This window comes from Arachis ipaensis, chromosome B8 (assembly GCF_059453495.1).
Source record: "Arachis ipaensis isolate K30076 ecotype BB chromosome B8, ASM5945349v1, whole genome shotgun sequence".
Classification (NCBI taxonomy): Eukaryota; Viridiplantae; Streptophyta; class Magnoliopsida; order Fabales; family Fabaceae; genus Arachis; species Arachis ipaensis.
Genome location: NC_142443.1, coordinates 36,823 through 50,541, shown reverse-complemented (window position 1 = coordinate 50,541; position 13,719 = coordinate 36,823). Strand labels below are relative to the sequence as shown.

The 13,719-nt window shown below is 33.7% G+C and overlaps 1 protein-coding gene across 2 annotated transcripts; it reads left to right on the top strand.

Annotated features, from left to right (window-relative positions):
* Positions 1 to 953: 953 nt before the first annotated feature.
* Positions 954 to 5,992, top strand: LOC107618523 (RING/FYVE/PHD zinc finger superfamily protein). Of its 2 annotated transcripts, none has more exons than XM_016320617.3 (7): positions 954 to 1,831; positions 2,089 to 2,401; positions 2,559 to 2,644; positions 3,292 to 3,438; positions 4,980 to 5,082; positions 5,213 to 5,325; positions 5,582 to 5,992. In XM_016320617.3, the coding sequence occupies exons 2-7, from the start codon at positions 2,176 to 2,178 to the stop codon at positions 5,672 to 5,674; spliced, it is 768 nt and encodes a 255-aa protein (XP_016176103.1). In that variant the 5' UTR covers positions 954 to 1,831; positions 2,089 to 2,175; the 3' UTR covers positions 5,675 to 5,992. The 2 variants fall into 2 exon arrangements, with proteins under 2 accessions (XP_016176103.1, XP_088353141.1); XM_088497015.1 differs by having other exon boundaries at positions 1,565 to 1,831; positions 1,914 to 2,401.
* The last annotated feature ends 7,727 nt before the right edge of the window (positions 5,993 to 13,719 follow it).

The window sequence follows — 13,719 nt, the reverse complement described above, 5'->3', positions numbered from 1 at the left end:
CACTGAGTTATCTCTCCTTAGCTTCTGAATGATCAAAAATCTTCTTTTATCTCCTTGCATGTTGTTGGGTTGTTCTCTTGGGCCTGGGAAGGAGATGCATGAAGACCCACCCCTTTACCTTGAGTGAAGATCCTCCATGCGACGTTGAAGGAGAAGGAAGTTTTATTAGAAGTCTGAGAAAGGAACTATGCGACTGGGTATGGGTGGGTTTTCGGGTTGGGCGAGTTTGTGGATTGGGTTTTGCTAGTCATGTTAAAAAAAATTCTCATTTTTCCTTGACAAACTGGAACGGTTTGCAATTTAGAGTTTTAGACAAACCGTGAGGCTTAACTTAACAGAATCCTACAACTGAAGTTTTGGTTGAGTAATTAAATATGTTAAAAATAAAAGTTAATATGTTACATTCAGGTTTGAATTTTAGGTGATTAAGGTTCAGTTTGGATAAACAATTTAAATAAATTTTTTTGAAAAAAAATTTAAAGTATAAAATTTTTTATTAATAACAGTTTATAAATAAGTTATTTTGTATTTGAATTTTTAATTATAAAAATATTTATTTTAAAAATGTAGCATTTAGATAAATAACTCAAAAATATATTTTTTTACACAAGAAAATGAATATTTGTGATGTATATGAGTGTGTGATGTCTAAAATTAGAAATTGTTCAATTCATTCAATAAAAAAAAACTTAACAAAATTATTATTGAGATATTTATAACATCTTATTAAGTTAAAATAAAAAAAAATTAAGTCTATTAACATAAAATTTAATTTAATAATTAAATAAATAAAATTAAAATATATAAAATTAAATTTAACATTTTAGTAGTTAAAAATATAAATTAATAACTACTAAATAATATTTAAACTCATCATATTACAAAATTTAAAACACATGTCAGGTCAATTTCCATATAAAATCTAACAAATTTTCTTCTGCATGATTTTTTCTCTGCATAATTTTTCTTCGTTAAACTCGGTAAGAAAATAAAGTTCATTATTCCAAGCCAAACAAAGGCACAACCAGTCAAGAAAAAAATTGGCCTAAAGCTCCAAACTCCGTTGTGTTAATATAACAATAATATCATCGAGTCGAGAGATTCTATTCCCTTAGGACTAAGGAATTTTGGATGGAATTTTGATTTTGAAAATGAGGTCTAAATGCCTTGTTGAAGGTTTTGACTTCTGTGCCGGGATGAAAGTTTTTTCGATATTCTTGTTTAGACGATAGTAAGAATACCTGCAAAGAATTCAACAAGAGTTGTAACATGTTTAAAGTAGATTTGTTATCACCTTAATAGTTAATAGTGATAATCAAAATAGTGGAGAGTTGTTAATTTACTCTCCCGATCAGATACGGCTTGTGGAGATCTATATGGGCAAGGTCCCACGAACTAGACTCGTTACTATCGGGCCGAGTTGCTGGTAGATGGCTCAGTTTGAGAACTAGGCGTTGCAGGGTTGAATCTGGACTGGACTATTCTAAGCCCAGTACGACAGAATAAATTAGGGGGAAAAAAAGATGGATCTGAAAAGAGAAATCCGATCCGCAAATTTTAGAAATTAGAAAAAGAGAAGAAATTTCGAAACGTTTTTTTTGTTAAAAAAAAAAAGAAGAAAGAAAAAGGTACGAAAGTAGGAACTCGAAAGGATTTGGATTGTCAATCTGTCGTTGAATGTTGACATTGGGTGCTAATAGTAATACTAATAGGCATTAGCAAAGCCAGGTTTGGTTAGTCGAGTTCAATGAGGTTGAGATCAAATTTGGGGTTTGCTTCCAGAAGCACTTGCAGTTGCAGGCCTTCGTCTCTTGCTCCTATTATCATTTAGGTAAGCCACACTCCGCTTCCTCTGTCTCTCAATTCAAATCTATTCTAATCAAAATCAAAATCAATATTGAATTCAATTTCAGCTCGCTTTGTTTGGTTTCGTTTTGAAAACAAAGCTGCCTGCCTGCGTTTACAGATGAATGAGATCGACCCAACTAGACCTAGTTGCTTTTTTTTTTCATTCTTTGTTATTCAGCGTGTTCCTTCCCCTTCTCGTACACCCAGTTAATAATTAGTTGTTCGTGGGTGTCTTTGCAGGTTTCTTAGTTCTGTTGAGATGGTCTGTAGTAATTATAGTTCTGTCAATGAATCTCATTGTTTAATCCTTATTATACATTTCCCGAAATGCAATTAGCGTCAAATGGTGACAAGGAAGAGTGTTCAGAATCCGAACCCATCTTGAATCAGCATCTAAATTTGCAAGAATATGGAGGAGGAGGAGGAGAGTCTTCATTTTCCTGTGAAATCATTGCTGCTGCTAACGATGATTCACACCCTGTTCCTCTTGATGAGAGCTGTCATCTGGTAAATGCGGATCAGCCACAGTGCCGGATATGCCTTGATATAGGAGGTCTGTAATACCTCTTTTCATACTTATTTTATTTATATGGTATCCATCATGAAATTAGTTTCAGACATAACCCATATATGATCCAAGGAACTTAAAAGCAGCATGTAATTATGTTCAAGGTTAACTACTTGCTGAATATTGAGTAAATTTCTTTTAGGAGAAGATTTGATCGCTCCTTGCCATTGCAAAGGCACCCAAAAGTATGTCCACAGATCATGTCTAGATAATTGGCGGTCTACAAAGGTAACTTCCTTTCGCTTCTTAGTGTTCCGTCTTGTTGGTCATAATTATGCCAAGGCTAAGGTAAACTTTGTTCCCCTAGTTTCACACTTTTTCAAATAACCCTTTACCATTTTTCGGTCACTAAACCCCCTCAAATTTAGTTTTATTAGACAACATAGTTTTAATCGTAAGATAAAACTTCCTCAAATTATCCTCTTGAAAGTCTGGTAGGCTTGGTGTTAATAGTATAATCAAAAAATAAAATTTAGGGAGCTAGGTTTATAAATAAAACATGTTATCACCACATGGGGTTAAAGTACAACTTGTTACTGAAGTTAGAGTTAAAAGTTGAAAATGAAAATTTTCTTTCTATAAAAGATTTGTTTTCAACTTAAACTAAAGTTGAAGGAGGTTTCATAGGAAAAGAAAAAGGGAAAATGGGAAGGAAGAAAAAAAAAGTGTAGAGAGGATTATTTGGAAAAGGGAGAGAAACTACAGGGGAAAGATAACCATAATAACAATGTTTTATTCAATTGTAAGAGTTACTTGTTTGCTATTGGAGATCTAATACTTATTTGTGTTCTTTTCATGCTCTTGTGAGGACTTCCAGTATATTTATGCTGCTGTGTTGCTTACTTTTGGACTTCTCATTCCTTCTGTTGTACTAGGAGGGCTTTGCTTTTTCTCACTGTACAGAATGTAGAGCTGTCTTCATATTACGTGCAAACGTCCCCCCAGATCGGTGGTGGTTGAGATTAAAATTTCAGTTTCTTGTTGCCAGAGATCATGCATTCATTTTCATAATTGTTCAACTGGTATGGGATTGGTTATCACAATTATTTATTGTGAAATTGATACTTTATGCATGTTCATGACATTACTTTTGCCCTTTCTTGTCTAGTGGTTATGAAGTATGAACAGTCTTATTTGTATACACCATATCCATATCTACCGCTATCGTTCTTGATTCCTGGCCATTGCTGTGGTTTCCCTAGGAGTCTATATAACATTGCAAATTATTGTGATTCTCAGAAGGCATTTCATTGATACTTTTCTCCTCTAGTGGAATAATATATTTTACGGAAACCCACTTCATTTAGTTTTTATTGTGTAGCATGTCTTCAACAAACTTTCGCTGATAAGTCATTACTTTCTTTTTTGGGGGATAACTGAAGATACTTGATTAACATCATAAGTCATTACTTCCTTTTTTGGGGGATAACTGAAGATACTTGATTAACATCAAGAGAAGGTTATTACAAAGAGAATAGAGTACAAGGGGACCTAATTATAAAAGAAACATTGGACAGAAGATGGCATTTTAAACAGAATTAGATCTTTTTTTATTATAAAAAGCATTTTCGTGTTTAAATATAAAATATAAGCACTTTTTGTTTTAGACAATTCATTAAAACTCAAAGTTTGCTTTTTTCTTTTAAATATCCAAACACCTTTATAAAAAGTACTTTTCTCATCTTTCTTAAAAATGGCCAATCCAATCGGGCACTAAATCGGATTGGCCTAGAGAGAGATGTTGGAGCTCTAACTCTTCCTCTACCCTTGCTTCACATGCTGTAACTGTTTTTTTCCCAATTCTTAACAGTTTTGGCACATTGATACACTTCCCCAATTTAATACAATCTTCTACATTTCCCCGTCTTACTGGCATCTGTGCTAACCCATCACTTATAATTGATTCAGTCTTTAGGTTTAAGAAAATAGAGATCCCCATCAACTATGGCTTTCAGCAATTGCTAAATGCTTAGTGCAAGTGTGCAACCCATCAAGTAATCTTGTTCAATAATCCTGTCAAAAGGAGCTATAGCTTTTAATATTCAACTTATCCATGGCAGGAAGCAAAATCTGCGGTAGTCTGCTGTTTATGCCAGATTTTGTTGTATTTGGGTGAAGCATAACTCCGACATGTCTTACAACAACCATTGAAACAAGTAGATATTGTGGGATAGGATTTGAAGGATTCTTGCAGGACAAGAATCACAGGATTAGATATTTGGCTTGTAGTGCATGACACATGATCTAAAAGAAGGGTTTCATGTTAGATATATTATTCTGGTCTCTCCTTATAATTGATTTCCTTGTTCATTTGCTAACTACTTAAGGGTTCAGTTGGACCCCACAGTATCCTAACCTAGAATTGTTACACAAAAGACTTCCCAATGTTGAACAGATAAAGCTAACAAAGGCTTTGTGCTTCCTAAGTTGATTCAATTTGACCTCTGAAAAATTAGACCCACCCAAAGAAATTATTTGATAGTAATAGTACCATATGTGTTGTAAATGCTTTTTAAATATCTACTTGACAGAATGCCTGTTAAGTTCTTTCTAATTTCAACAGGTTGTTGCTTTCTTGGGGGTGCTTGTGTATAAATTTTATGGAGATGAACTAAGGGAAATGTTTGGTTATGAAGAACATCCATATGGATTTTATACAATGGCTGGTATACCTAATGCTTCACCTCTAAATTTTATGACCAATATTTGCAGTTTTTTTTCTTCATTTGTAATTGTATTAATCTATACCATCTTTTATTATACGTAATTAAAATTATGTTTCCTTTTGGCTTGCAGTTCTAGCCATTGTTTTGGTGGGATTGCTCTATGGATTCTTCATAGCCATAATATGCGGCCAAAGAATCAATGAACGCCACTACCATGTTCTTGCAAAACAAGAATTGACAAAGGTCTGCTATGCGTTTCTTGACTTGATATCAGTTTGACTTATTACAGGCTAATGGCATCCAACAGAAAATACCGATCTTTTTACTGGATGCCATAAGAATGCTGAAATGCATGAAAACAAAAGTACAACAACAAAAGTGTTCTTTGAAATTATATATATTTACTCTTGTATCATTCAATAGATGATTTTAAATGATTCGTATCATATGAGGATTTTCAAAATTTGAAAGTATTTAACTATTCACTTTTCTATGCCAGGAATATGTGGTAGAAGATCGAGAACATGTGAAGAATGTGCCTGAACTTGATCCCAGCCATGTGACAGAGCTAAGGATGTTGGGCCTTTACTAATTGTGGTAAATGCACGTGCAATTCTTTCTCACTGCAGCTTCTGCTCTTCTTTCTCTATATTTAGTTTGAGACTAGCTGAAATTCCTTCATACTGTATGTCTGTATTATTAGTATATTAAACCAATATGGAGTACGTTTGTGTTTGTTATTCTGTATCTAATTTCATCATAAAAAAGATGCTAAAGTCTATTGTCGAAATCATCATCTGCAATGAGTACCTGTCAAATTGTTTACACCTTGGCTGAATTTTTCGACATCATCCAAGAGTATAAGCTATGAATTTATATGATTTGCATTCCGATGCTTTTTGACTCTTCATTCTTTGCTTACATTGTTCTTGGAAAATCTCATCATTGCATCATTACTGTCATATGAGACCAGCAGCACTCATCTAAGTGTAAAATGTAAAATATATCTTCTGCAGAGTCGCCATGTATTTGTAGTATATGCAGCTTGTCTCCATGGTCCCTCTAAGGTTCTAGCATTAGTATGTCGTGTCTATAGTGTAAGTTTTCCAAGTAATGTCACGTTAATATGGCTATTTTGAGCTCCAATACAAAGTGAACAACCCCAAGGGCGTGGTGTATCCTCAGTGCCCTGTGTACTCTATTTTAATTTCGTATCTTAATTATTGCTTTAACAGGAAACCTATAATAGAAATGCGTTGATTCAATGTTGTTTGGTGGAGTATAAAGGGGAAAAAAGAGTCAAGAGTGGAATCTTAAAAAATAAAAACCCTACATGGAGATATTTTTTGTTGTAAATTCTCGATTTAACCGACTGTGACCTTGGGTTTACGTTTTTCTTTTCCGTTGTATTTACTAATGAGGAGTGCTAGGGCCAGCAGAATTTGTGATATGTCAATTAGCCATCATATGTGTTTTTAATGGTGGGAGATGACATCCAATGGTATAGGATTACTCATTTCTCTTTTGATGGTTAATTGCTGGCCAACTTTTAATAAAACTGCTGGCCTCCTAGACTTTCTCATTACTAATTTACTATTTCTGTGATCTGAGTTTGATTCTCGGGTTATCTTGAATATAATTTTATAATTTTGATATATCTACCTAGGCGACCATTAATTCCAATCATGGATAGATCGAGTCTTGTTCTACTAAAAAATTCTTTATTCCCTATATATATATATATATAACAAGTTGTATCCTTTTGAAAACAAAAATAATAAATGACGAGAGGAAAATAAAACTTAAGGTTGAACCAAATATAAAAAATCTAAATACATATATACATAAAAATCTATAGTTCAGTTGTGGTTTTGCGCCTAAGATTCCTGAATCGGTCGCTGAAAAAGAAAACCTGAGGGTTTTTTAGATTTTTTTAGAGTTTTATAGGTTTTTCTAAGATTTTTTAGGTTTTTCTTAGGATTTTCTAGGGTTTTCTATGTTTTTGTAGGGTTTTTCTAGGTTTTCTAGGGTTTTTAGGGTTTTCTTAGGATTTTCTAGGATTTTTTTTAGATTTTCTAGGGTTTTCTAAGATTTTTCTAGGGTTTTCTAGTGTTTTCTAGGGTTTTGCTAGAGTTTTCTAGGGTTTTTATAATTTTCTACGGTTTTCTAGGGTTTTTTCCTCGGGTTTTCTAGGGTTTTTAGGGTTTTCAAGAGTTCTAGGATTTTTAAGGGGTTTTCCTAGGGTTTTCGAGCGTTTTTCTAGGGTTTTATAGGTTTTTCTAGGGTTTTCTTAGGGTTTCCTAAGGTTTTTTAGGGTTTTTCAGCGTTTTTCAAGGGTTTTCTAAGGTTTTCTAGGGTTTTGTAGTGTTTTCGAGGGTTTTCTAGGATTTTTTAGGGTTTTCTCGGATTTTTCTATGTTTTTCTAGCGTTTTCTTAGGGTTTTCTAGGGGTTTTGTTGGGTTTTCTAGGATTTTCGAAGTTTTTTCAGCGTTTTCTAGGGTTTTCGAGTGTTTTTCTAGGGTTTTTTAGCGTTTTATAGGTTTTTCTAGGATTTTCTAGGGTTTTTCGAGGGTTTTATAGGGTTTTCTAGGATTTTCTAGGATTTTCTTAGGGTTTTCTAGGATTTTCTAGAATTTTTGGGGTTTTCTAGGGTTTTCTTAGGATTTTTAGGGTTTTCTACGGCTTTCGAGGGTTTTTTAGCGGTTTTTAAGGTTTTCTAGGGTTTTCTAGGTTGTTTTAGGATTTTCTTAGGGATTTTTAGGATTTTATAGGATATTCTAGGGTCTTTTTAGGATTTTCTAAGAGTTTCTAGGATTTTTTAGGGTTTTTTAGTGTTTTGTAGGGTTTTTAAGGGTTTTCTAGGGTTTTTTAGGGTTTTCTAAGTTTTTCTTGAGATTTCTAAGGTTTTCTTAGGATTTTTTAGGATTTTCTAGGGTTTTCGAGGGTTTTTCTAGGGATTTTTAGGGTTTTCTAGAGTTTTTATAGGTTTTTCTAGGGTTTTCTAGAGTTTTTATAGGTTTTCTATGTTTTTCTAGTATTATTTAGGGTTTTCTAGGGTTTCAAGAGTTTTTTAAGGTTTTTTAGCGATTTATAGGGTTTTCTAGGTTTTTCTAGGATTTTCTAGGGTTTTCTTAGGGTTTTCTAGGGTTTTTTAGTGTTTTCTAGGATTTTCTAAGTTTTTCTAGGTTTTTTTTCTAAGACTTTATAGGGTTTTCTAAGGTTTTTTAGGATTTTTTAGGATTTTCTTGAAATTTTTAGGGATTTCTAGGGGATTTATTTGTTGTTCTAAGATTTTCTAGTATTTTCTTAAGGTTTTCTAGGATTTTTTTAGGGTTTTCTAGTGTCTTTTTAGGATTTTCTAAGGTTTTTTAAAATTTTTTAGGGTTTTTTAGTGTTTTCTAGGATTTTTCTAAGTTTTTTTTAGGATTTTTTAGGGTTTTCTTAGGGTTTTCTAGGGTTTTTTAGGGTTTTTTTAAGGTTTTCTAAGTTTTTTTTATTTCTAAGGTTTTCTAGAATTTTCTAGGATTTTTGATGGTTTTTTAGTGTTTTCTAGGGTTTTTGAGGATTCTTCAAGTGTTTTTAGGGTTTTCTATGTTTTTCTAGGATTTTTTTGCATTCTCTTAGGGTTTTCTAGGATTTTTAGGGTTTTCTAGGGTTTTTAGGGTTTTCGAGTATTTTTCTAGGATTTTCTAGAGTTTTATAGGTTTTTCTAGGATTTTCTAGGGTTTTCTTAGGGTTTTCAAGGGTTTTCGAGGGTTTTTCTAGGGTCTTCTAGAATTTTTTGGATTTTCTAGAATTTTTTCAGGGTTTTCTAGGTTTTTCGAGGGTTTTTCTAGGGTTTTATAAGTTTTTCCTGGATTTTCAAGGGTTTCTTAGGGTTTTATAGGATTTTCAAGAATTTTTGGGGCTTTTTAGTGTTTTCTTAGGGTTTTTTAGGGTTTTCTACGGCTTTTGAGGGTTTTTAGCAGTTTTTAGGGTTTTCGAGGATTTTTTAGGGCTTTCTAGGGTTTTATAAGTTGTTCTAGGATTTTCTAGGGTTTTCTTAGGGTTTTATAGGATTTTATAGGATTTTCTAGGATTTTAGGGTTTTCTAGGGTTTTCTAGGGTTTTTTAGGGTTTTCTATGGTTTTCTAAGTTTTTCTTGAGATTTCTAAGGTTTTCTAGAGTTTTCTAGGGTTTTCGAGGATTTTTAGCGTTTTCTAGGGTTTTTGAGGGTTTTTCAAGCGTTTTTAGGGTCTTTTAGGGATTTCTAGGGTTTTCTTAGGGTTTTCTAGGATTTTCTAGGGTTTTTGAGGGTTTTTCTAGGATTATTTAGGGTTATTTAGGGTTATCTAGGGTTATCTAGGGTTATCTAGATTTTTCTAGGATTATCTAGGATTTTTTAGAGTTATCTAAGGTTTTAAAGGGTTTTTTACTATTTTCAAGGGTTTTCTAGGATTATCTAGGGTTTTCTAGGGTTATCTAGGGTTTTCTAGACTAATCTAGGGTTTTTTAGCATTATATAGTGTTATCTAGGGTATTCTAGGGTTATCTAGGGTATTCTAGGGTTATCTAGGGTTTTCTAGAGTTATCTAGGGTTATCTAGGGTTATCTAGGGTTTTCTAGGGGTTTCTAGGGTTTTCTAGGGTTTTCTAGGGTTATCTAGGGTTTTCTAGGGTTATCTAGGGTTTTCAAGGATTTTCTAGGGTTATATAGGGTTATCTAGGTTTTTTAGGGTTATCTAGGATTTTCTAGGGTTATCTAGGATTTTTTAGGATTTTCTAGGGTTATCTAGGGTTTTCTAGGATTTTTTAGGTTTTCTAGGGCTTTCTAGGGTTATTTAGGATTTTCTAGGGCTATCTAGGATTTTCTAGGATTATCTAGGATTTTCTAGAGTTATCTAGGGTTTTCTAGGGGTGTCTAGGGTTATCTAGCGTTTTCTAAGATTTTCTAGGGCTTTCTAGGGTTATCTAGGATTTTCTAGGGGTTTCTAGGGTTATCTAGGGTTTTTTTAGGGGTTTGTTGAGTTATCTAGGATTTTCTAGGGTTTTCTAGGGTTTTCTAGATTTTCTAGGGTTATCTAGGATTTTCTAGGTTTATCAAGAGTTTTCTAGGGTTATCTAGGGTTATCTAGGTTATCTAGGGTTTTCTAGGGTTATCTAGGGTTATCTAGGGTTTTCTGGATTTTCTAAGGTTTTCTAGGGTTATCTTGGATTATTTAGGGTTTTCTAGGATTTTCTAGGGTTTTTAGGAATTTCTAGGGCTTTCTAGGATTATTTAGGATTTTCTAGGGTTATCTAGGGTTATCCAGGGTTTTCTAGGGTTATCTAGGGTTATCTAGGGTTTTCTAGGGTTATCTAACGTTTTCTAGGGTTTTCTAGGGTTTTTAAGGGTTTTCAAGGTTTTCTAGAGTTTCCTAGGATTATCTAGAGTTTTCTAGGATTCTCTAGGATTTTCTAGGGTTATCTAGGATTTTCTAGGGTTATCTAGGGTTTTCTAGTGTTTTCTATAGTTTTTTACGGTTATCTAGGGTTTTCTAGGATTATCTAGGGTTATCTAGGTTTTTCTAGGGTTTTCTAGGGTTATCTAAGGTTTTCTAGGGTTTTTTAGGTTTTCTAGGATTTTCTAGGGTTATCTTGGATTCTTTAGGGTTTTCTAGCATTTTCTAGGATTATCTAGGGTTATATAGAGTTTCCTAGGTTTTCTAGTGTTTTCTAGGTTATCTAGGATTCTTTAGGGTTTTCTAGGGTTTTCTAGGCTTTTTAAGAATTTCTAGGGCTTTCTAGGGTTATTTAGGATTTTCTAGGGTTATCTAGACTTTTCTAGGGTTATCTAAGATTTTCTAGAGTTATCTAGGTTTTTCTAGTATTTTTAAGGGTTTTCTAGGTTTTTTTAGGGTTTTTCTAGAGTTTTCTAGGGTTTTCTAGGGTTTTCTAGGGTTTTCAAGGGTTTTCTAGGTTTTCTTGGGTTTTCTAGGGTTATCTAGGATTTTCTAGGATTTTGTAGGGCTTTCTAGGGTTATCTAGGATTTTCTAGGGGTTTCAAGGGTTATCTAGGGTTTTTTAGGGTTTTCTAGAGTTATCTAGGATTTTCGAAGGTTTTTTAGGGTTATCTAGGGTTATTAGAGTTTTCTAGGATTTTCTAGGGTTATCTAGGATTTTCATGGTTATCTAGGGTTTTCTAGGGGTTTATAGTATTTTCTAGGGTTTTCTAGGGTTATCTAGGGTTTTCTAGGGTTATCTAGGGTTATCTAGAATTATTTAGGGTTATCTAGGGTTATCTAGGGTTATCTATGATTTTTTAGAGTTATCTAAGGTTTTAAAGGATTTTTTAGGATTTTCAAAGGTTTTCTAGGATTATCTAGGGATTTCTAGGGTTATCTAGGATTTTCTAGGATTATATAGTGTCATCTAGGGTTTTCTAGAGTTATCTAGGGTATTCTAGGGTTATCTAGGGTTTTCTAGAGTTATCTAGGGTTATCTAAGGTTTTCTAGGGGTTTCTAGGTTTTTCTAGCGTTTTCTCGGATTATCTAGGGTTTTCTAGGGTTATCTAGGGTTATCTAGGGTTATCCAGGGTTTTCTAGGGTTATATAGGATTATCTAGGGTTTTCTAAGGTTATCTAGGGTTTTCTAGGGTTATCTAGGGTTATCTAGGGTTTTTTCGGGTTTTCTACGATTATCTAGGGTTTTCTATGGTTTTTTAGGTTTTCTAAGGCTTTCTAGGGTTATTTAGGATTTTCTAGGGTTATCTAGGGTTTTCTAGGGTTATCTAGGATTTTCTAGGGTTATCTAGGATTTTCTAGGGGTTTTTATGGGTTTCTTGGGTTATCTAGCATTTTCTAGGATTTTCTAGGGCTTTCTAGGGTTATCTAGGGTTTTCTAGGAGTTTCTAGGGTTATCTAGGGTTTTCTAGAGTTATCTAGGATTTTCTAGGGTTTTCTAGGATTTTCTAGGTTTTTTAGGGTTATCTAGGATTTTCTAGGATTATCTAGGGTTTTCTAGGGTTATCTAAGATTTTCTAGGGTTATCTAGGGTTTTCTATGGTTATCTAGGATTTTCTAGGGTTATCTAAGGTTTTATAATATTTTTAGGGTTTTCTAGCGTGTTCTAGGATTTTCTAGGATTTTCTAGGGTTATCTAGGGTTTTCTAGGGTTATCTAGGGTTATCTAGGTTATCTAGGGTTTTCTAGGGTTATCTAGGGTTATCTAGGGTTTTCTAGGTTTTCTAGGGTTTTCTAGGATTATCTTGGATTCTTTAGGGTTTTCTAGGGTTTTTAGGAATTTTTAGGGCTTTCTAGGATTATTTAGGATTTTCTATGATTATCTAGGGTTTTCTAGGGTTATCTACGATTCTCTAGGGGTTTCTAGGGTTTTCAAGGGTTTTCTAGGTTTTTAGGGTTTTCTAGGGTTATCTAGGGTTTTCTAGGGTTTTCTAGGGTTTTCTAGGGTTATCTAGGATTTTCTAGGGTTATCTAGGATTTTCTAGGATTTTCAAGGGTTTTCTAGATTTTCTAGGGTTTTCTAGGGTTATCTAGGGTTTTCTAGGATTTTCTAGGGCTTTCTAGGATTTTCTAGTGTTATCTAGGATTTTCTAGGGTTATCTAGGATTTTCTAGGATTTTCAAGGGTTTTCTAGGTTTTCTAGGGTTTTCTAGGGTTATCTAGGGTTTTTTAGGATTTTCTAGGGCTTTCTAGGGTTATCTAGGGTTTTCTAGGGTTATCTAGGGTTATCTAGGGTTTTCTAGATTTTCTAAGGTTTTCTAGGCTTATCTTGGGTTCTTTAGGATTTTCTAGGATTTTCTAGGGTTTTTAGGAATTTCTAGGGCTTTCTAGGATTATTTAGGATTTTCTAGGGTTATCTAGGGTTTTCTAGGATTATCTAGGATTTTCTAGGATTTTCTTTCTAGGTTTTTTAGGGTTTTCTAGGGTTATCTAGGGTTATCTAGGGTTTTCTAGGGTTATCTAGGGTTATCTAGGGTTTTCTAGGTTTTTAGGGTTTTCTAGGGTTATCTAACGTTTTCTAGGGTTTTCTAGGGTTTTTAAGGGTTTTCAAGATTTTCTAGGATTTTCTAGGGTTATCTAGGATTTTCTAGGATTTTCTAGGGTTATCTAGGGTTATCTAGGATTTTCTAGGGTTATCTAGGGTTTTCTAGTGTTTTCTATAGTTTTTTACGGTTATCTAGGGTTTTCTAGGATTATCTAGGGTTATCTAGGTTTTTCTAGGGTTTTCTAGGGTTATCTAGGGTTTTCTAGGGTTTTTTAGGTTTTCTAGGATTTTCTAGGGTTATCTTGGGTTCTTTAGGGTTTTCTAGCATTTTCTAGGGTTATCTAGGGTTATCTAGGGTTATCTAGGAGTTTCTAGTGTTATCTAGGGTTTTCTAGGATTGTCTAGGGTTTTCTAGGGTTATCTAGGGTTTTCTAGGGTTATCTAGGGTTATCTAGGGTTTTCTCGGGTTATCTAGGGTTTTTAGGGTTTTCTAGGGTTATCTAGGATTTTTAGGATTTTTTAGGTTTTCTAGGGTTTTCTAGGATTATCTTGGGTTCTTTAGTGTTTTCTAGAGTTTCCTAGGGTATATAAGAATTTCTAGAGTTTTCTAGGGTTATCTAGGGTTTTCTAGGGTTATCTAAGGTTTTATAGGATTTTTAGGGTCTTCTAGGG

Bases quoted from the DNA above. Each gene is read 5' to 3' on its own strand.
- LOC107618523 (XM_016320617.3), top strand. From the start codon at position 2,176: ATGCAATTAGCGTCAAATGGTGACAAGGAAGAGTGTTCAGAATCCGAA. The intron at 2,402-2,558 runs GTCTGTAATACC...AATTTCTTTTAG, and splicing joins GATATGCCTTGATATAGGAG to GAGAAGATTTGATCGCTCCT. The intron at 5,326-5,581 runs GTCTGCTATGCG...TTTCTATGCCAG, and splicing joins CAAAACAAGAATTGACAAAG to GAATATGTGGTAGAAGATCG.